This window comes from Zonotrichia albicollis, chromosome 4, assembly GCF_047830755.1.
Source record: "Zonotrichia albicollis isolate bZonAlb1 chromosome 4, bZonAlb1.hap1, whole genome shotgun sequence".
Taxonomy (NCBI): domain Eukaryota; kingdom Metazoa; phylum Chordata; class Aves; order Passeriformes; family Passerellidae; genus Zonotrichia; species Zonotrichia albicollis.
The window spans coordinates 10061807-10086193 of record NC_133822.1 but is presented as its reverse complement, the minus strand read 5'-3'; the positions used below and the strand labels follow the sequence as shown (position 1 = coordinate 10086193).

The 24387-nt window shown below is 35.9% G+C and overlaps 1 protein-coding gene across 1 annotated transcript in view; it reads right to left on the bottom strand.

Annotated features, from left to right (window-relative positions):
• SEMA3E (semaphorin 3E) overlaps positions 1 to 24387 on the bottom strand; it is a 129655-nt gene that overhangs the window by 46001 nt on the left and 59267 nt on the right. Inside the window, exons 2-4 of the mRNA XM_005489170.4 lie at positions 17064 to 17224; positions 9593 to 9652; positions 4884 to 5003 (exon numbers count right to left, since the gene is read on the bottom strand). Coding sequence (XP_005489227.2) covers positions 4884 to 5003; positions 9593 to 9652; positions 17064 to 17224 — 341 coding nt within the window. The remainder of the gene's footprint in view (positions 1 to 4883; positions 5004 to 9592; positions 9653 to 17063; positions 17225 to 24387) is intronic.

Sequence of the window (24387 nt, the reverse complement as noted above, 5' to 3'; positions counted from 1 at the left end):
TGATAAGCAGAATCTCAGCTGGCAAATTGAGGAGCAAATAACATAATAAGGAATACATCAGATTAGGAACACCTAGAGGAGAATCCCAAAAACCACCAGTGCATTTTGTGGAAAGGGTGGCTCAATCCATCAGCCTTTCAAAGTGAAGAAATTCAGCTGGAGGCAGTTTACTGAGTTAAATGAGGCACTGAAATGGCACCCTGCCAGCTTCATGTACATATTAAAAATTTACAGTGTGTTATGGAGGAAAAATTCTTCATGCATAGTTCTTTCTCATAAATTTAATTCCCTCAACAGGTTTTGTCATGCAGAGAAGCCTTCCTCTTCAGGAATCAGCTCTATCTTGTCCCCATACAGCTTGCAAAAACTTGGGATATTGTTTCTGCACAGTTTTCTTTTGGAATTTCTACTCATTTTGCAGGTCCTATAGAGGCAGAGTAATTTTTAGCTGTACTTGGTGAAACTCCCATGTGGACTTGTTAAAGGTGCTTTGTGAGATAGTGAATAAGGCAGAATGGATCACTGGAAAGCCTCCAGGACACCCCTACACCTGCTGTTCTACTGAACAGATAACTCATAAAGATAAATCATCACCTGACTGCAGATAGGTCCTTTGATTTATCTAAGGTTCATTAAAACTCACCCAGGCTATTTTCAGCTATGCAGAACAGTGCCAGAGGACTCTTTTACCAGCAGCTAGATGTGGTGAAACATAGACTGAGACAGAAAGCACTTCCTTCAGCACTTGTCACCTGCCAAAACTGAGAAATTTATATAAATGCAAAAGGAAGACACTGAATGCAGGTGCTTCCCCTCTCCTCTGCCCCACCTGGTTTGCTGGCATCAAAGTCAACAAGAGAAACAAATGTCAATTTGGTGAGAATCCAAACAAAAAAAGATTTTTTTCTGAACTTTTCTTCACCTTCTATATCTTGTTTGAAGACTTCTCACAGAGTACATGGGAAGGATGCATGTGCATTTCCTCATGAGAAATTTGGGGTGCAGGGTGTCTGACTCTTGCTTTCTTCAGGAAAAATAATGTTTATTTTAATGAATTAATCTTAATTTCTGGATGAAATACAAAAAACCCCAAAAAACCAAAAAAAAAAACAAGACCAAAACAAAGCAAACACCCCCCCCCCCCCAAAAAAAAAAAAAAACAAATAAAAACCCAAAAAAAACCCCACCAAAAACCTGGAAGAACCAAATAATTTCTGACCTGCACTTATTTTTGACATTTGGAAGAATTTCATGAAGCCAGAGACAATGAATTCATTTACTGCCTGGCTATGTTTTCTTGGACAAGACGTTATAACATGTTCTGTTGCAAACACCAGTAGTTGCTCTGTCTGCAAAGTCAGCACTACTACTTTTCCTAATTTGTAACTTTTTTCTAAATGGCAGAAAAACATTGGGTATTTTGCTGAAATGTTTAAATTTGGAAAAGCAACATTGATCAAAGTAATTAGAAATAGAGAAAAAGATAAAAAGCTGCAGTCAGTGACTATGCTTATATATTTTAGACATATAGCAATTGAAACAGCTTTATGAAACTCAGCAGCCTGGAATTCCACAGTGAAATCAATTAAGCTGATATTGGGATAGAGTGCAGTAAACCATTTTATACTTAATCTTTCAAATGGATATATAGTGTATAATAGAACTTATAAGTAATTTGATTTAGAAAAATACATTTGGTTGTACTCTGGTGGTACAACATAAGTTTGATGTAGAATTAAATAAACCAATATTTATTTCCTGTTGGTTTCTATGATCAACATATTAAGACAAAATGCATGGCATAATGAAATTTCTAGAACCACAGAAAGCACAAAAGAAGCTGTAATGTATCATAGCACAATGTGCATGTGAAGGATTTCAAAGCACATTTCATTCACTACATTGTAAGATTAATACCTTCTACAGAGACTGGCTGAGGAATGGACATTATTGCTGTGTTTTTCAAGAACATTAGACATTCTGTTTTAAGGCAGTTCCATGGTATAATGACCTACCAATGAAGCAATCAAATTCTGCCTATTTTTAGAAATCTCCTTTTGGATTCATGATTTCTTGACAAGAGCTCAGTGTTCTGCAAGACACAGCTCAAACCTGGTTTTGATATGAAAAGATGAATTTGTGGTTGTACAAGTATTTAGGATTTTTTACAGGAGGCAGAATGCTCCTTTTCACAAACTGTACTGCACCTCACAAACCCATGCTGACTCAGGATGCCATTCAGTGTGCTTGTGATCATGGCTTTGGGAAATCTCCACCGTTCAAAGGAAAACCAGCAATGCTTCATTTTCTTACCAAAGGGCTATTCAGAAATGGATGACTATGTAAACTTTTGTTGGAAGCCAACTACAAAGTAAATGTAGTCCTGCAAAAGTCCCTGCAACATGGGACTAAGGATCACTAAGATCCAGAGCCTTAACTGGATGTTAGGTTTCAACAGGTTCTTCTTTGGCCTGCTCAGTAAATGGGAAGGGGCAATGTTGCAGAAGATACAGTGCTGCTATTCTGTCACGTGCCTAAATGCCTCTCTAAATTCATCTCTAGGTTACATTTATATACCAGTAATAACTTAAGAACCCTGCAGTTTTTATTGAGATAGTCCCATACTCCCCACTCCATCAGTTCAGGGAGCACTACTGAAACTTCTAGTTAAGGTCCTTGACTACAGAGCAAATATTTTTCTATGCTGATACTGCTGGTTAATAATTCCATATGAAAGTCTGCATCTACCTTCATATGCTGCATTAGTTATATCTGGATACACAGAAGTTTGCCATAAAGGTCTCCCTCCCTTCCTTCATCCCACACCTTACACCTCAACATGTCTGAGTAGTGACATTGTTCAAATACATATAAGCCTCAAACATAAATTGTGCTACTCAGGCATGAGGAGGTGTAAAGAGATATACAGTCATACTTTAAATACTGTTTCATTTGCTACTGTCCTTTCCAGGACAGTCAGACAGTGAGAAAACAGCCAGAGAGATGAGGTGAAAGAAATAGAGGACAGTGATCAGATGTTTTGGGAAGGAAGAAATAGAGAACAGTAATCAGATATTTTGGGAAGAGGATACTCTGATCAAACAGATGAGCAGAGACTGAGCTGCATCTTTCTGCAGAAGGATCTTGTCCTTTCACTTCCTGCAGTTGCACCATGTCCTTATCACTCAAAGAAAGCAAGATTACAATTTGCCCATTCAACCACATACCGTGTTATTTTTAACCTACCACAAAAATGGCATCTGTCTTTTCTAATCCTGATGGTCAGCTTTTCAGATAACAGGAAAAAGTATAGCTACTTGTTAGTGTAGAAAATATATTTCCTGTCTACATAACAAAAAAAAAAAAAAAAAGGAAATTTTCCCATGATTTCAGTGTGGGTAAAATTTTAGAACCTCAGTGTGACAAGGGAGAATAATAAACAAAAATAAGGGAAGGAAGGATAAGATAAGGGGATGATCATGGGTCACCCAGTCTTATATATATATCTTGTTTCTCTTTTTTTTTGTGTTGGCTTCTATTTTTATTAGTCTGTTGTTTATGCTTTCTAAAATAGTGTTCCTACACATACAGCCACTGCTTCCTTACAAACTTTACTGGGAAGCCTGACAGGAGGTTTGTGAGAGAAGCAAGGAAGACACACAAATCCTCCTTATTCAAACATTGCTTATTATCGAGGTCCTTCTTTAATATTAGAAGACAGTGTGTCACTGAAATTCATACAACTCTGAATCTAAGCGCTATGCTGGAGTCCTAACTTCTGAGATTCTTCTCATTTTGACAGCAGTTGGAGGTGCACAGCATGGATTGGATCCTTGGAGATTGATTCTGCTAATGTTTTCATTTGTTTTGTCAAAAGGATGCATCATTACTCAGAAAAGATTAATCAAAAACATTTGCCTGAAGTAAATCCCTTAGTTGATTTCTATGAGTACACTTCAAAAAAATTTATATATTAAATTATTATTTATTTAAACCAAGAGTTCCTGGTCATAAGGGAAAGCAAGAACTCCCTTGGATGGTGCTGTAGCTCCATGACAAGGGCTCAGTTCCACCAGGAGACATCATGTGAACCAACCAAACAAAACCATCGACCAGCAACTCTTCCTGACACCTCCAGTTAAAAGCAATCTTATCTTTGGGTTATAGATCATCTCCATCTATTAAGTCTCACCTCACAAAGTGCATTTCCCTGGTTCAGTTCCTAAAGCTGTCATCAAACATGCCTTCAGCAGCCTAGATCTGATGCCCAAGGAGTTTTACATGCTAATTTAAAATGAGAGGTTGGTACTTCTGCTGAGTCTTTAAACCTGTTCTAATATAGCTGAGAAAGAAAGGATCCCAGTTCCCAAGATGTCCAGGCAATTTCTATTTTTGCATAAGAAATATATTCAAAATATTGATGATCTGTTCTTCTTTGATCTCTGCAGTACTGTTTGACTCAGCTGTAAGGATCATTAAGGAGCTTACATGCACTTGCTGAACAAGACCAGTATGAAGAAGAAGAATTTACCAAAGATTCATTAAAAAATTCAATCTCCCATCAAACTAACACATATTTTGATATATGATGTATTTTTTTTAAAATAAACAAAAAACCAAAAATAAACTCTAACAGATTTAGCTATAACTCCATCCAAAATCTAAGATAATCTCTGGATTCTTTGCTTAATTCTCCAGAATATACTTCCAAATACTAGTGAGTTCCTCTGATCATAAATTATAGTCCAGCATTACATTTCATCAGGGAAAATATCCATTAGATGAGAGCTGTGAACAACTGAACTTAAATATTTTTTTTTAACCACAGAGGCTTTACTGGAATCTAGACTGAAAGAATCAGCACTGCAAACCAAATTTCTTACCTCTGAAGGATGTCCAGCTCTTATAAATGTGCAGTGTGGATCAAAAGCTCCTGTTCCACAAGCCAGAAGATGGGTTCTGTTGTATCGGTGAAGGACACGGATGTAGTTTGCACATTCATCCTAGTTTATGTATAAAAAAATCAGGGGGAAATATTAGCTTTTAATTTTTTTTTTAATTTTATATGCCCATTGGTGATGTTCTAATATTGACTCTTTCTATTCAATTTCACTTCATATTACTAACTCTGTGCCATAAGTTTAATGGGTGGGCATTTTTACATAAAAAAGCAAGTTTCGAGCACTGATTGATCATGTCTTATTGAAGATGCTTAACCAGTTAGGAGTTACTAAATTATAAAAACACTTTTGTGCTTCTTTAGTCATGGAGATATCTGCAAATCTGAATAGATCTTTACTATGTACTATTGGATACATAAGACACAAACATAAGATTCAGAGCATCAGATGTGAATGGTCAGCAAACAGCTTCTCTCTAGAGTTAAATACTTTTTCACTATACAAATATAATTTTTAATTGCACCATTAATTTATTGTATTATTAATTGTTAATCAATATTTTTATATTGTATAGACACATATTTTGTCTGTTTCCACTGTTTAAACCCCTTTGAAAAAGAAATATACATTTCCTCCAGGGCAATACTTTGGGACTCATTAGTGTATTTGCAGCTTCATAAATGTTACAATTAAAACATTTTCAAACATTCCTTTGAAATGTGGGGTCATTATTCCTGTGCTAAACTAGAAATGGAGACAGCGAGATGAAAGTATCCCTTGATTTTGGGACTCTTGGGATTCCTGGGATTTGGGTTTAGAATTTTTTTTCTTTGGTGTTTTGCAATGGTTTCTATTAGAGGAGCAAAATTACTGTTCATTTCAATTCATTGCTCAACATTTCTGCAACTTAGAACCCTGAGTTTTAAGAGTCACATCAAGTTTAAGACATTTAAAATGGAATTAATCCCAGTTAACTTTGTTCTGGCATTTAGACATGTAATTTATGGAATTTTTTCAGGCTTTTTCAACAGCCAGTGAAGTAGGCCAGACATCTACAAAAGGCAATTGATACAATCCTGAAATGAACATACAAAACAGAGTAAGGGAATTTCCTTTTTTGAAAATTTCCAGTGTTTCACTAATAACTACTCTCATTTTTGGACTGCTGTATTTGTGTGAGAACAACCTTGGACCTTATTAACAACTGCAAGAACTTAACATCAAAAAGGAAGGGTCTAGAGGGAATTCATGGGCAGAATTCAACACTTGCAAATCCACATTAGGTTCAAAACTAAGAAACCATCTTTCTTCTTTCTTCAGATCCCTGAATCATTATGTGTAAGTCTTCCATTTGCTCCAGCAAATAAAAAAGGAAAGAAATCTCTCCCTCTACTTGATTCTCCTTAATTTTTCATCCTCAGGATATATCATGCTAATTCACAGAAGTAAGTAACCTACACAAGACATAACCTGTTGTGTAACTAAATATTATTCATATACAAAGGGCAAACCTTTCAATATCTTACTTTTGGAATGGCTTGATTTGTAACTAACTTGTTCCTTTTTTTAAAGGAAATAAAAACATAAAGTCATATGAAATGAGAGAAGAATGGGGTTAAATCAGCAGCATGTGATCCTTCTTGCATGGATCAGCACTCAAAGACAGAAGTGTCCATTTATTATGTTCATTTCCCAAATGTTTGCTGACTTGTGGTAGCAAAATGCAATTCCATAAGTATTTTATGATGCCATGAAGTTTTTGAATAGATGCTTTACTGGTACTGATGCTGTTCCTGATTCTCCCTCTCCTCCTTCCTGACTTATTCCCTTTGTTCGCTCTCAGTGGTGGTCTGTTCTTTACTCCATGGTTTCCTTTTTTATCCATATACACTTTCAACTCTTGATCTTTGTACCAAAATCATGGTAGGGATATAATTTTTTTTTTTTAAATGGGAAAAATCTTCACTTTTTTTTTTCCCTCTCATGTGCCTTTGAAGGAATGCCTGAAGAAAAAATCTGCAAAAAAACCCCTAGGATGTGGAAATACCAAACATAGAAAAACACTAATTCAAAATGGCCAGACTTGCTTGTTTATAAACAGATGACAAAAGGAGCTGTTCTGGGAAGTGTCAGCAAAAAGGCATTGCTGATAACCCTACCGATAATATATTTTACACAGGGCAGGGAAGAGATGCATCATCCAAGGGAACATTGAAATAAGACTTCTTTATACTATATCAATTAATTAAAAACTAGGGCTGTCTTTAGGATGCTCCACAGATATATTAACAGATCTGTGGAATTTTATTAGTCTGAAACTTCTCAGTGTGGAGGAGTGAGGCATCTCTACAGAATTTGATTTATATCTGAATGATTTCCAATTCTGATAAAGTAATTCAGAGTAATTGAAAACTCTCACACTGCAGGCTAGCAGGTGTGATTCCTGGCACACGGGATGACAGCTGAAGGATTTTTTTTCTTTGCCTTCACTCAAATCAGGAAAGCATGGCCTTATTTTAAGAGTATGCACGTGTTGTTAAGAAAAGCCTTTTTAAATTGTCCTATTAAGTCTGTTACAAGCTCTGGAAATGTTTATGACTACAGTACTTGCTATTTTACTGCTACAAGAAGAATTGATAACTTTTAAAGGTTATACAAGCTTGTAAAAGTGGCCAGTTCTGTTATACAGAAAGAGACAGCAAAGTACATGTGAAGTGTTTCAGTGCTGAGAAGCTTATTACAATATTATCAGTTCTACTTAATAATTATGCCTTGAGTAACAGGTCTTTTGCAAAGGAAAATAAAAAATAGAAACAGCATGGAAATAAGCAAAAAAGTTTGAAATACAGAATTTTTTTCCTAGACTTTGTAGTGTGAAAAATAGCATTAAAAATTAAAATTGACAAAGGGTTGATTTTAAGACATTATGTTATTAAGTTAATATTGGTTTATGGCTGCAAAAAATAAGGGTGAAAAGAAAAATATTAGGACAGGTTTTTTATTCTAATTTAGATTACTTTCAGGTTGAGTAATTTATCTTACTGAATGCTGAGCATGCTGATGAAATTACTAAGGTTTCTTGATATTAATTAGTGTAAGTCATTCACGTAGTCCATACATAATGGTCTCGTGTGAGGATCAAAATATTTTGGTATTACAATATTACAAAATTTTAAAATTTTAATGTATTTTTCTTAAAGGGTCTACTTCTAGAATCTCGTGATTATTTAAAAGTCCTGTTTTTTTCTGTAAAAGCAGTAGTTACTACAAACCTCCACGTTGCAGAGAAATTTGGGAAACACATGAAACTCTTTAAATCACCAAATTCATAGAATGCAAATCTGAGGAATTATAACGACAAACTGGATTGCAAAAAGGTTTTGAGTTTTAAGGAAACATAAGTCTGAGGCAGCTATCTTTATTTTGAAACAACAGTATCTATTTCTGCATTTTTTTAACAAAAGAGATATTGTAAGAGTATCAGAAAATATGTAGTGGTGAAAGAAGGATGGTAGAGATTTAACTAAAAACAGTCAATGCTTAGCGGTACTATCAAATAAAGGTAAAATAATTTAGGTTTGGGATTCATTTAAGATGACCATAAAGTTCAGCCATTGTAGAAACCACTATTTTCAACCAAAGCCACCTGAAATTATCAAGGATATAAAAGTAACCTGAAAAAGTAGAATGAACTCATAAGTTCAAAAAGGATCAGTTCTAGACCAGGTGAATAAGAAGAGTTGGAGTATTATTATTACTACTACTTCTACTTTCAAATCTGGCTCCAGTGCCTTAATGTGGACAGTTCTCAAGCTTTTACTTCAGAAGAAATATTTATATCTCTCTAATGTACTGGGGATTTATGGTGGTTATGGTTGAGGCTGCTGTTTGCTGTGTGTCTGGGCAAACCTTGTATGTCTCTTTCCATGTCCTACATTCCTGTCACTGTTTCTGTAAAACTATCATAATTTTCACATCCCTTGGTTCAGTGTGAGCTCTCTCAGCTGTGGGATTTATTAGGTGCACTCTCTGTGTGTTTATGAGGTGCAGATAATGAGCTTGGTGCACTGCAAAATTAAAGAGAGCTCCCCTCCAGAAGAACTTTCATCCTGTGGTGCCAGTGATGCCAGCTGCTGTGTGTCAGTGAGCTTTCAAGTCTTTTCCCAGGAAATGATTACAGCAAGGGCACTGAATCACAAGAACAGAACAGGTCTGAGGTTCATTAAAACAGAGTATTTTTATTAATAGAACAAGAAACCTATAGGAAAATATAAATTACAGTGTATTTTATAATTATTAATGACTGCTTTTTTGAATGTATTCTAGTGAATATGAATTTTAAAGATAAACTGGAATGTGAAAATAGAAAAGATAATCTGTGTGTATGAAAAGAAAAGAACATAGAAATGGAAAAGGAAAATTATTAAGGTAACTTCTTTGATAGCACCAGAATAAGAATTAGAAGAAAGTTCAGGCAATGAAAAGTGTTCATTGCCTGTTTACGAATTGGTTTGAAGAGCAATTAAACTAATAATTTAATGTGTTCACAGTAGTTACATGTTTTTAACCTGCAACACTTCACTTTATATCTGTGCTTTAATCTCTCTTAAGTTAGGGATGCCTGAATTCTTGTTTTGGACCAGCCACAGGTATAATTAAAGTATATTTAATCTGTAATTAGTGATACTTACAGCATCTCTTCCTTTAATTATGCATTCTTCTGCCTGCAGAGGTGTACTAGGCCAATGGATCTGAGGAAAAAAAAGAAATTAATTGTCAGTCTGATCATGGAAATCCAGCTTTTCCATCATTTCTCATGTGGAAGATTCTCAGATCAGAAGTACAGAATCATAGAATAGCCCAGGTTGGAAGGTGCCTCAAAAGATCATCTGGTCCAGCTTTTGGTGGGAATGAGAGCCCAACTGAGATTATCTATCACTGTGTCCAAGACATCTTTAAATGATGACAGAAACTCCACCATGTCCCTGGCTCCTTGAGAAGGGAGAGCCTCTTTCCTCTCTGAGATGCCTCTTAAAGTATTTAAGCACTGGAATACTGTGATGAGTTCCCCCTGAACCTTGCTTCACCTGAGGGAAAGGACCTTCAGTCTCTCCTTTGCTGAAACACAACTTTCTTGATTAGGGCAGCACAGAAAATTTATTAGCAGCCAACAGAATTTAAAGGAAGTTAATATATGGAACATTTTATATAAATTCAGTAGAAAAATCTATGCCAAATTGTCAGTGACTTTCAACATAGTTATTAATCTTGAACTACTGATTTGCTGCTTGAAGTGACACTTAGGAAAGAAAATGGCTTACAGCGAAGTTAATAAGGGTCAGAAATTAACCTTATGAGAATAGGATTGGCTCTTCACAGTCAATTATTAGAAGTGAAGCCAAATTACACAAGTGAGTTTTTCTTCAGCTATCTACTGTATAACATTTAGGTCTCATCCCAGATGCATGATTTGTTTGGATGAAAACAATATTAAACAATGACTGATCACACTGGAATGATTACTTAATTTCTTACAACATTTAAAAGTGAAAACAAAAACATGTTCACATCAGTGATATCAGGCTTGGCTGAAACCAAGTAAATATCCAAAAACTGATGTCATCATTAAGACATTTTTGTCATTAATCCAATCACATTTTTTTTTCTGTCTGGAAAACATTTGTAAACTAAATTCTTCTACTAAGCTTTTTTTCTTCTCTCCCTTTTTTTCTTTTTTTTTTGGCAATTGAACTGTCTTAGTTTTCTTGAGATAATTCTAATCTGAGAAAATGATAGATTATTAGAAAACTTAACAGCAGACAAGTGGGGATAAATTATTTATCCTAGATTCCTGGGGCTTGAAAGTAAAAGACCCACTTCCCCTAATATCTTCCTTAATGAATTGGATGTGGAAATCAAAGAAATACTAAATAAATTTGCATTACACTAAAATGGGAAGAGCTGTTGACTCTCAGGGCCAAGGCACTGCAGAGACCAGGACAAATCAGAGGGCTGGGCAATCACCAAATATACCAAGTTTAACAAGGGCAAGTGTATTCTGCACCTAGGACAGTGCAACTCCAGGGCTGTGCATGGATCAGGGGATGAGAGACAAGAGAAGCAGCAGAAAGGGACCTGGGGGTCCTGGTCAGTGGCAAACTGAGTCAGTCAGCAGTGCCCTGGCACTGTTCAGGTCTCACACCATCTAAATCCAAGTTAATCAGAACATCTGTTTTCAGTCAGATGGTCTTGTAGTTAGTTGTCTATGAGTGATGAAAAATTACTCTCATCTTGTCTCTACATTGCTGCTGTATAGGCTGGAAAGGTTCCTGGACTTTGCTGAACTCCCATCAAGGCACTCATCCAGTCATCCTGATCAGACCATTCCTGGTTTATTCATTGCAAAACTCAGGGTCCACAGTCATTTATTTTAGTCACTGGTCAGGAATTAAATGAAGCTTGGGTTAAGCCTGTCCTTAACCCAAAAAACCTAGAAGTTGTGAGATCTCTAACATCTCTCAAGACCAAAAGTATAAAAACACAGCTTTCATTTCCCAAAGACATGTTCTAACTAGCAGGCTAAAATGAGAGCTTTTGCTCACACCAGGTGTAGGTGGCTGTTAGGAACAGAGAAACCACAGAGGGAATAAAACACTTGACTCTGTAACCTGATATTAAATACACTGTGTGTAGGTGATTATTTTTGCATTTGGAGACTTAGTCCCAGTGATATTGAAAATACTTTGATGTACATTTTCCTCTTAAGATCTACTGAATTAAATACATATACAGAATTAAGATAAAAAAGCCAAAGAGGTAACCTAATGCTCCTGCTTTGTCTGGAATGTCAAAAAGCAGCCACAGTGGAGCTACATAAATTTGGTCTTTGGCACAGAAAAAAGAATAAACCATGGAGTTGCAGAATGGTTTGGGTTGGAAGGGACCATTAAAGACCAACTAGTGTAACCACCTACTATAGTCAGGGATTTCTTTCACTGTTGTTCAAGGCCCCATCCAGCTTGAGCTTCAACAGTTCCTGGGATGGAGCATTCACAACTTCTGTGTGACAAACTGTTCCAGGGTCTCATCATGCTCATAATAAAGTTCTTCCTAGTATCTAATCTAAATCTACAGCCTTTTATTTTAAAACCTCTGTCTCTTGTCCTGTCAATGCAGACCTTGAGAAAATTCTCTGTCTTTCCTGTAAGTCCCCTTTACAAATTGAAACTCCAGCATGAGGTCTCCCTAGAGCTTTCTCTTCTTCAGCTGAACCCCAATTCCCTCAGCCTGTCTTTATATGAGAGATGTTCCAGCCTTCTGACCATTTTTGTTGCCCTCCTCACAAAATTGCTGACTTCTAAGGCAAGTCCATGTTCATTGCCTGAAGTATATGGGTCTGAATTGTAACTCTAGTAATAGATATATGTGTCCTGGAGAAGTTTTTCTCTCCAGAAATTATTTTTAAAACTCATAACTCTTGCAAGGCTCTTGTGTTTAACATAAATAAGTATTAAGATTTTAATTTCTTCAAGAGTATTTTAGAATCAAGACTAAAAAATCTCTGCATGTCAGATTTTGCTATCATATCAAATTTAAAATTAGCATAACATAGGATGAGTTTGCACTGCATGAAAATCCAGATATTAATCAGCTGCAATAATAGTCTTTAACCTGCCATGTATTACTTTTCTTGATGTTTATGTTTAAGAGGTGTGACAATTACCAGCCTTAATTTTCAATTGGTTTTCTGCTGGGATTGCAATCATTTGGCAAGCTATCAATAAGTATTTTGGGAAATCTGCCTGGGTATGTAGACTGTACTAGCATCACACTGCATACATCCCATTAGCTGCAGTCTTGACATAACTATTTGTTTTAACATAATTTTTCAAAATTTTTCAGCACTTTAGATTACTGTGAATTAAATTTTAAATTTGCTTGCTGAGTGATGTTTTCTCCTATTGTACCACAGTATTCTCATCCTTGACCTCGATGATGTAATTTTAGTTCTTTAGATGGTAAAACACTGTCGGGAAAAGATATTTTAAAATATATTCATCATGGGAAAATAATTGAGTTGAAAGTAAGTACAGATATGGACGAAACTTTAATTGGAGCTGGAATGCTAATTAGTGTCTGCAAACATCCTCTCCATTCAGCCAGTAGCCTTAAAAAACACGATGGTATCTATACTGAAAAGTAATTTAAAGAAATTATATGAGCTTTATAGCACTTCAGGCCTAAACAGACCACTGTGTGTTCTAGTCTGAACTCTAATGTGCGACAGGGCAATTAAGCAATTCAACCAGCCTGTCCCCAGTTTAAGTCAATAAATAGAGCTTAATTAACAGCTAACTTGTGCTTGGCTGAAACATAATTTCTTTTAAAATATCTGCTGATGACTGAATATTGTATATATTTATCAACAAATAACCTCTTGGAAGGTTATTCCAACGGATAATACTCACTAAATTGTGTGCCTCTTATTTCAGTTTACATTATTTCACATTCCTACACGGTATTTAAAGAAGACTCAAGCAAACCCTGCTCTTGCAGACTGATGTTCAGGCAGCTCTGGAGTGAAGCAGAGCTTCACTAGAGGCAAGATATAAGATGAGGTCTCTATAATTTATTACAGTAGAGATATAAAACCGAATCTGGAGCCATCTCACACTAGGTGAGAAACAGCACAATTTAATTCTGCCTGCACAAGCCCACTTACAGAAGTGGGAAGGTTTCTGTTCAGACTCAGATCTTACTGAGGCTCTTGAAGTTATCTGTAAGGAATTTGTGGGCAAATAGGAAGAGCAGTTTATTTTCACTCAACATGAGACCAAAGGAGGAACAAAGGTCCCCCTTTAGGAGCTGTTTGACCAGTGGTGATGAGCTACTGGCACTGGCTTAAGTTTGCTGTTAATAGAGATCCTCTCTGGCACCAATTACAATAAACTGCAATGTTTTCAAAAACAAATTTGGCACCAGACACCAAAGAAAGTTCTCTATTTTTAGATCACTACAAGCCTTGAAGGCTTTGGACCAAATTTCAAATATGAGTAAGGATTTATTCCAAAAGATGGTGTCAAAGGGAATGAGCTCTTAGGGAAAACAAAGGTTAAGTAAAATGTGCCTACAAAGCTTTGTCTTCACGCAAGTTTTTGAGTTCTTATATGGTTCTAATTCTCTGTAATCATTGATACTCACATTTCATATTCTCCCTCAGTGTAAGGGCACTCTTCACGTGGAGACAAGACATCTAAGTAATGTTCAAAACCATAAAGCATTATGTGTTACATACTCTAAGCAAGATTATAATACACTCTGTATGCATTAAATGAGAGATACAAAGAGCAAAGTAGGCAAAATAAACATTACTGGACAAATAGAGAAGTGGGGGGTCTCCTTTTCCCAGGTGACATGGAAGGTTTTTGCTACAGTTGAGAGCTCAACCAAAATGTCTGGATTCCTCCACCAATGAAAGAATGACAGTAGTAATATTTTTTCCTGAAGGCCTTTTTCCCCAGGTTTTTTTTTTTTAATGATTTTTTTAGTGTATATGAAAAATTGGTGAGGATAAAATGTATTTAAAATAATTTGGTAGACATTTATATAAACAGCCATTGAGTTACATGAAAAAGCTATAATCTACCCTTCAGAGTGTTGCAGTGTGTTTGAAAGCTGAAGAAATTGAACTGGAAGAAAACATGTAGTCTATTAAATACAGATTTATAGGAGGCATACCTCACATGCATCACAAGTTAAGTTTTTTGGAAATGTTGGATTACTTTGGCAGTAAACAGGTCTCAATGCAAAAGCATTTTATGTCCACTCAGCATTTAGTTGTTTTTCTTTGGGATAACTTCTAATATGCTGGCTAGAACTGAATTCTTTGGTCATTTTACAGCAAAAGGCATAAATCTCTAGTTGGGAATGGATTTCAGTTTAGTTTTTAGAAAGCATATTCATATTCCAAATTGTTGAGAAAGGGATGACTATGATTTAAATGACATAAACTGTTTTCTGGGTCAGAGAAGATGAAGATCAATACAAATCTGCCCAAAACTTCATGAAACCTTTCTTTTGCAGACAGTGAGTCATCCTGGTTAGAGAGAGAATAAAATCTAGGAACTTGCCTGCACTCATATGCTTTCAGTGGATTACAACTTTCAGTTTAGATTAATTAAGCTAAACTCTTCAGTCTGAAAGAAAAGGTCAAAAACTAACCAAGACACAGTTAAACATCAATTAATTAAGAACATTGGCAATAATTAATCAACCACACTCTCAACCCCAGGAACCTTCTCCGATGTATCTCAGCAATTAAGGATTCCTATAACAGAAATGTCTCATTCCACACTTTTGATGATAAAGCTGTAAGACTATCACACTTTCCTTAACTATCCTTGAATGAGATTTGCACTGAGTGAACTCTCGGAAAAAAGAAAAAACTTGTGCCATTTGTACAGTGAGATTGCACCATGTTTCTGAAGGTGCCAGGCCAAGCTTCATTTATTTCAGTTTCTCATCTTTACCATAAAAAAGGCAAGAAGAGTTTCATCACTTTACCATACTCTACACAGGTCTCCAGACAAGAGAACATGGTTTCAGAGTAAATGGCTGATATTCCACTCAAAAACAAGAAGGGAAGCAATGAACTTTGAGTGTGTCCAGATGGGATGATGGTGGTTGGACAGAAGCATGAAGTGCTCTATCCTGTCATCTTCCCTCACAGATCTACTGCCAAAGAGGGAAGAAGAGAGTGGAGACAAAAAGCTTGTTTTATAGAAAAAAAAATGCTGTTCTAAATGTTTTTATATCTGCGAGCTCTAATATCTTGTCACAGGATATTAATAATTTGTATCAAAGTGAAAAGGAATTAGCTTATATCTCACTGTTGAGGAACAAAGCTCAGTATGTAACTCTGCCCCCTGAGGAGTTAAATTTTTTAATGTAGATAAATTCTCAAATAGCCTCCCTGAAAAGATTAATATCCCATAACAGTAATGGAACATGCTAATTATGCTTGGAGATAAGTAAAGATATTTATGGTAAAGTTGGTCAGAGTGTTGACATAAGAATAGTGATATTCACTTTAAGCAAGAAGGCAAAAAAAAAAAATATTTTGAAACATCATTGGTCAGTGCAGTATAGAAATCAACAAAAATATTTCCCTCAAGTGACTATTTTATTTTACTCACTTTTTATTCTACCAATTAATTTGCAAATAAATGAAAATACATCAAAACACATTGGGAAAATTTTAAAAAAGAGATAAGGAAAACACTGAAATATTTCAAGACATCATTTATCTGCATTCAAAATAGTTGAACAATGGAACAATGCTCCTGCCAGCTTCCCTTGCCACTCTATTTTCCAGTTCTAGCTTCCAAGGGCAGAAGTGAGTAAGGAATCCAAGGCTCACATCAGCTCAGCCTCCAGCCTCTCCACTTCAGTTGTCAGTTTGCCAATCACTTGCGGTTTCCACAATGTTCTGAGCTCTCTGCCAGGATTATGACTTAACCCACCTTTCTCCCACAGACCACTGAGTAGCCTTCAAATGCCACTTTCAGTCATTACGTAATAGTACCTCTGGCTCAAACCAATACAAAATCCAGTTTCTAAAGGTTAAAAAAACCCAAAAAACTTTCAAGGATTATGCTGCTATTTAAAACTTTTTATAGTTTACTATAAGCTATTTTTTAGCATATAGTATGCTATATACTAAAAATATAAAATGTAAAAATACTACGTTATTTTTTATTTATGTTATTTTTTTTCCTTAAAATTTTATCTTCTGAAACTCCCCAGAAATACCAGGAAGATATTATTCCTCAATAATGTAGTCAAGATAAATCAGATGTCTACAAATGTGAGGAGCTCTAAACATCTGTAACCATGCTGAAATTCAGTGAGAAATAGTAATATGACTCCCAGTCTTCTCATACAGAGTGAGCCTTATGGGTGAAGAGGGGAGGGAAAAAAATGTAATTAGTGCATTTTTCTTAAATATAAATATGGCCTTAGAGTTCATGCACAAATCACCTACAAAAACTCCATTACCTCAGCCATGCAAGTTCTAATATCCTGTGCTACATGCTGTAACATGAAGTGACTAATATATATAAATATATACTATAAATGTACATATATGGCTTTTTACTCCACCTCTCGGTAGTTGTCGCTGATTCGATCCAAGCTGAGGGAATACAAGAGATCTCTTCCTCCCACGAACAGTCGCTCTTGATACTCATCCAGCAGCATTACGTGAAGTCCAAGATATCCAAACGGGCTACGAAAGACTGACGTCCTGTTTAAATCCCAGAGCTCTGAAACACAATCAGAGTGCTTGTGATAAATACCAAAAAGCTTAGCTTTCATGGCTTCATTTTCATATCCTCCTAGGGAACTGGGCGAGAAGTTGTGGGACATTAAAATGCTAAACATATAATCTTTGAGTAAGAAAGAGACACGAAACACCTGGGAACAATTTTTAAACTAAGCCAGTTCTACAGGAGGTTTGTCTCTGAGTCTTTCCATCATAATCTTTATGCCTAAGATATGAGATAGGGAGAGATGAAAGTCAGTTTTCTCCTGGACGTTTTCTGAAAAGGAAAATGTACTTTGTGGTATTCACATTCTCTGAAAAAAATCCCTTCACCCAGGATTTTTCTCCTGGGAAGCTAGAAGCCTCAGAGAAAAGGAAAACAATTCTCATCTCATTTGCTTCTCCTGAGTTTTGCTCACATGTGGAATGTGTTTGGAGATTGCTTCCCCACAGGTCATTGTTTCATTGGATTCTGCTGTGAGTTGTTTTGACTCATTGGCCAATCAGGGCCAAGCTGTGTCAAGACTCTGGAGAGAGTCAGGAGTTTTCATTATCTGTTTAGCATTTACTAAGTATCCTTTCTGTATTCTTTAGTATAGTATAGTACTCTTTAATATAATATAGTATTATAAAGTAATAAAATAGCCTTCTGAGAACATGGAGTCAGATTCATCATTCCTGCCTTCATCGGGGCATTCTCTGCAAATACAATAGTACTTCTAAGAACAGTAACTGCAAATGGACAAAAACGGAATGAATTAATGGAAATTGAAAAAAAACACACTGGAAATTGTGTCCTTGTCTTTCAGGTATGTCAAACTCCAGGTTTTCAACGTATCCACTATTTTATCTGGGTTTGTATTTTTAGGAGGATGGCATTGTGGGTTTTAAGTTTAGCACTGTCTTCACTTAGTTCACTGTGTGTATTGCCTCTAAATTCAGTGAAAACAGTATGAAATCTGTGAAATGCATATGAGTAATTTTCCAACACTGATTTTGTCAAGAAATGCACTGACCTGATATGGGAATCTGAGGTTTAGCTGTATATCATCTAGGCTAAAGCCAGTTCCACTGAGAAAAGGAAATTCATTCTGGGTAATGTTGCAGAAACTTGAATTCAGGCCTCAGAAAGCAAGAAAGAGGCAAAACATGGGTTTCTCTCTGCACTGTGGTGCAGAGCACAACCTGGCTAGCAGCAGGTCAAAAAGGCTGAAAACAACTTTGTTGTTGAGAAGCCTCAAAAGGAGTCATTTGAGAGAGTATCCTCAGACTCCCTCCAAAACAACACAGCTAGGACTGGGGGAAAGTAACTATGTCCTTATGTCTGTACTGTGGCAAATTGTTTTATTTTGAAGAAATGACTTTTGGTAAAACTAATCAAATATGCTTATCCTCTCAGCTTTCCGTAGGCATATTTTTTTCAATTGTTTGCTTGTGGTACTGAAGCTGATGTTGTAAGAAGTGGAATTGTCTCTGAGCTAGAGAAGACAAATGAGCCCCCATCCAATTTGGAGGCTCCTGCTCACATGCCATACCAGCAGTTATGTTTATTTGTCCACACTGCACCTTCACAGAAACATAGAAACTGCAGCTGATGTTCTGTAATTAAGAAATTTAATGCTCGAAAGGGTATTAATATAATCCAACAAATTGACAACATTTCTATTTTTTTAAAATTATTAAGTATATTGTGCATGATTTCAGTAATAGGATAAATATGTTTTACTCCATTTACTAGGTAGGCTGAGTTCAGATCAACAGAGGGTAAAAGTAACTAGTTTCTGAAAGTTGTTTCCTTAGTGGATAAAATTTACATCAAAGGAGTTGTACTAAAATTTCAGCCTCTCATATGATGTCTTTCTCTAGTGATTTTCAAACAGAATCTATTAAATAGTTGTACCTGTGTGTGACTGGCCTCACTTAATGAAAATGGAAAATTAAGTCACAGAGAGGAACATCATGATGAATAGAACAAGAGACTTTCTTGTCTAAGCGTTGCATACTAACCAATGGATAGACACACATTTTTTGACAGTGACACACTCAGCACACAGCTGCACAGCAATGTGGAAATGGCACTTTCAAAGCTTGCTCTTGCCAAGCAAATGAGCAGATTGCTGTTTTGGAAGAACATCTCTTGTTTCTGAACAGATTAGAAATGAAATGAAAGCAGAGCTAGAAATACACTTTTGGTCCTAAATAAAGCCAGTTTTTATTTGCAAGAATATAAATCATTCAGTATATTTTATTTTTTAATCAGTCTTGGAGTGAAAGGAATTGCATTTTAATTCTAGTTATATACAAGCAACAAAAGGTTACTGTGGTAGCTTCCCCTGATTTATTTTCATGTTATCCTGAAGGCAAATTGTTCATAAATGAGACAGTATTTCTTTACATAGATCAGAGATATGACACATGTGTTCTCATAATGATGAACAATTCTCTACCCGATCACATAAACTGATAACTGCTCATATAAGACTCAGTCCCACAAAGCACACCTGCAAATCTTATTGTCTTAAATGGGAGTTGAGAATATTAAATATCTTTCAAGATAGAACTTGCAAAAAGATATATTTCTAAGGCTAGGTCCAGCAAACTACACAGACATGGCATTGCTGTGGGGGTAGAAAAAGGAATAGGAATGAACCTGACATCTCAAAGGACTGGAACCCAAAAAATTGGGGTTGGAGAATGATTTTGTATTGAATCACAAATGTAGCAATATTATGTAGATCCTTTGATAGGTAGTAGAATTTCCATATGTTATAGGATACATGAGATATTTGGATAACGCAGCACATCCTGAATGCCTGGAGAATGAGTTGTATATCTGGGAGTCTAAGACAGCACTAGAAGCTTCCCATTTCTAGGCAAGTGAATCTCACCATGGTGAGGTTTGATGTAAATGACACAGGTTCTGACGCAGTAGAACAATTTTTATTGTGCTATGCCCCTTCAGGAAAGCTGGTTGGCTTCAATGTAGGAAAGAAGCTGTACTGCTTCTGGATGAGCTGCTGCCTCCACACATAGCACAGCTTTCATGCTCACACAAATGCATTGTTAGCTCTGAGAACCACAGAATTATTTGGGTTGGAAGGGACCTTAATCATCTGGTTCCAACCCTCCTGCCATAGTTTCTCCAAGACCAGGTTGCTCCAAGTCCTGTCCAACTTGGCCTTGAACACTTCCAGGGATGGGGCACCCACATCTTCTCCGGACAACCTGTGCCAGTGTCTCAACACCATCACAGTAAAAGATTTCTAACATCTAATCTCAATCTAAGCTCTTACAGTTTAGAGCCATTACCCCTTGTCAGAACTCCTTGGGAAAAGTTCCACTCCAGCTCTCTTGGCTTCTCCCTCAAGTGGGAGTGACTAAGTGTTTCAGTTGAGCAGAACTCTTCCTTTTACTGAGTTTCTATAGGTTTAAGTGACAAAAAAAACCAAAAACAAAAACCCAAAACCAAAATAAAAAACAAACAAACCACCAAAAAAGTTACTTGTTCTGTAAAGATCTGCATAAAGAAACAAAAAGCCAGAGACACAGAGGATGAATTATTCAGGATGAATATATTGCTAGTACTCAGCACATAGGAAAAAAGAGAAAAGGCCTTTCCTATTTTTTGGCAAAAACAAATCTTCTAGAGTACTGATCCACAAATTTGAGAAAATGTTATCTTTTGTGCTATAGTGCTTTTCCATTTTAATCTAAACTCTTAAGACCATAACTAAACCCACCCCATTGCAGTACAAAGACCATTTTATTCAACAAAGGAAAGACTACTTCAATATTTACATACTCCTATATGGCACTTCACTTTACCTCTGAAAGCTTTAAAGCAAGTCTGCACTGCTGAATTGCATTTCATAAGAGAAAAAATCTGATTTCTTTCTGTTTTAAAAGCTGAGAACAAACCTGATGGTTTGCTATCTGTCTGACAGAGATTGCTGGCAAATGTTCAGACTGATCTTGCTTACCACACCTTCTTTTATAGCAGATCTACTTTGGTGAATGTATTCATACTCTATCCTGTTTGACAAAATGGATTCTATTACACATTGGTCTAACAATGTTAATTATATTCCTAATAGGCAATTTCTTGGATATTTCAATGAGCAGTATATAATTCTAACTTCTAAGATTATTTTAGAACAGTCATTTCTTCAATTAGAAAAAAAAATTGTCACTCTATTTTTGTTAAAATGTTTTTAAAATAAAAATTAATGATAACTTAAATATGCTTGGAAAATTAAATGCAAAAAAATCTCAGTGGTGCTCCACAGCAACCAGATTATAGTGACATTTCATTTATAACACACTCTCAGAATTTAAGCATATTTTGAGTAATATATAATTTTGGACCTTCAATACATACAAATACCATTGCAAATTTTTAATCTTTTTTTATTTTTCTCAGGGAGTGACAAAGCTGCTGTTGCTCTGCTCTCTTCTTCATAGCATTACATCATCACAACTGCACATGTCTATTGCCTTTGCCCTTTTTTGCCCTCATAAAAATCTTTGGCTCCTCTTTTAAATTCTTCAGAAATATAGTCTCACCTCCCACACCACTTCGTGCTGCAGATCATTCTTCCAGCAAAGATGTTTTCCAGATGCAGGGCACTGACAAATGAGCCCACATAAGGTGGATGTCTCAGTGCTGCTTTACAGGAAGAGTTAATGGCCGGGGTTGCCTTCTGTCCCCATCAATAATGTGACAGGCCACTGATATAAAGCCTAGGTAATGTGAGCACCTGAATGACATCCTATGCTTCAAATTATTGGCATAGTCCTGAATACAGATACTGCAGTGGAACAAGTTTTACAAGAACTTTGTGAGCCTTATGTAATTTTAATTATTTTAGCTTTTTGCTATATTGCTGACAAGTGATAACAAAATCTGCTTACAAGTGGCAGGAAAGAGACAGAAACAAAAATGAGAAAAAATAAAAAGAGGCATAGAGGAGAGCCTGAAATATCTGTGACACAGTTTATGAACTACAGGTCAATTGTAAGACCAGGCAATATATGTATCTTCTGTTACAAAACACTGGTACTTTAAGGCACATATTTATTTGAGGGTACTCTAAAGACTCATCCATCACAAGGACAAAAGTATAAACTTACACGTGGTTGAATCTTTTTGGACAAGGTTAAGACCTCTAACTGGCAATATTCTATATAAAACTAATAGGAAGCAGAAGATTTCTTTCCAGGGAAAAAAAAATAGAGAGTAAAATTCACCTAAACCGCCCAATTCTGCTGAATATGAGACTGACATTTTTTTACTCTTCTGTGCTTACAGTCCTCAGTCCAACATAACCCTATAAAGTAATTATAGAGTCATGATAGTGATTTTCAGGTAATGGAAAGTTACATTAACTCAGGTGAAACAGCAAGGAACTGAACTGGTTGGGAAGTAGAAAAGGGAACAGTGTTAACTGGCCAGAGCTGGCCAAAGTAAATCCTCCTGCAGGAGAACTGGTAGCAAAATCTGAGCTAAAAACTGTAATAGCAGAATTAATTGCAAATAGCAAACTAACAAAAAAGGGTAGTACTAATGCTGAAAGACACCACTGTAATTTTTAAATGCTGTTCTTAAGATACTTTAGTGTTTTATTGGGAGACGATGAATCAGCAGGAGGTAGGTTTAAAAGTTGGTGAGGGAGACTGAAGTATGAGCTTTCACTGCTTGAGGTTTTATCTATGTGGCTGCCAGGCAGATGCCTCAGAAACTTGGCAGAGAAGGAGACAGAAAGCAAACTCCAGTAACAACAAGCAAAAACCCATTATTCCATAACTACTTTCATATGATTCAACCTCTGCTCTTAACAGCAGGTGAGTTTGGCTGTTGCGCTTTATTTGGGGAATGTAATTGGCTCCATGAAGGGAGCTGGTGCAGCAAAGCCCATGAATAATTTTGCTTATTTGGTTCTCTTCCTCTACATGTTCTGGATTTAGTGATGAAGTTTAAATTATAGTCAAAACTTCAAACAAAATCTTTCCCTGTCAGTCTGTCGAAATTACAGAGGCAAAAGTTTCTGAAATTAAAAGGTACAGTTTGGGGAGACAAGAATAGTTTCAATCTGTATGCAAGACAAAACACTCTTCCGGATTTTTTTCATCCTAAGAATATAGGAAAAACCTTAAAATGGAACATATAATAAATCATAGGAAATATTTTTGTTTCTTCTAATTCTACTCAGATAATGACAGAAAATATTCTGTGTAGCTTGAAAGTTCTTAACATGGCTAATCATGACAGCTCAAGTCCTAATCCTTGATATTTCCATTTCAAACTATTATATGCCACATACATACTGTGATATACACATATTATGTCACATCTGGCAAATACTTGTTTTTTTCTTCCCTGGTAGCAAAATAACATATTCAGCTAGCAACACTGTAGCTGGTTTGGCCTTAGTCACTTAATAACAGAAACAGAACCATTACAAAAAGACCAGGGTTTATAGTGTTACTATATTACAGAACAGTAAAAACATGTATGCTTACACAGTATTTTATAATATTTTTATTGCTTGCTGGAAATTTCTACAATGTACATCAGTTTAAAGGAAATCACACACCATATTCATACAAGCTGAGTTTACAGCATTTTTAAGATACCTTTCTAGATTTACATGCTGGTCAAATAAAAAAATATCGGATATTCAATTTAATGTTAGTAACGCTTGAAAAGAAATTAAATTCATTGAAATAGAGACTTGATGTTTTGGGTTTTAATCATGCCTACTTAGAAATGATGGATGATTTACAGATTTTTTTAGAAGAAAACCTCTTTGTAAGTCAAATGACAGCAGTTACAGAACCTGCTAAACAGTCATGTATGTTGAAGTGATATTTAGTTTTCAACAGTAACATATTTGACCCTATGAACTTCTGGACCTTACAGGTTTTTTTTACAGCAGTAAGATAGGATGGTTTCTCATAGAAGGCCTAATCCAGAATTCATCTGCCATTTTTCCCAATTAAGTTCATTAATTTTGACCTAAATAATCACACTAGTATAGACTAAATAGATGTGGAGCAGTATAGGGAAAATAGTTTTCCTTCTGCATTTTATCTAGACCTGAGAAACAGCTTACATAAGATTAACTCAGAATGAGAAGAAATTTTCATAAATTCAATGTTAAAATA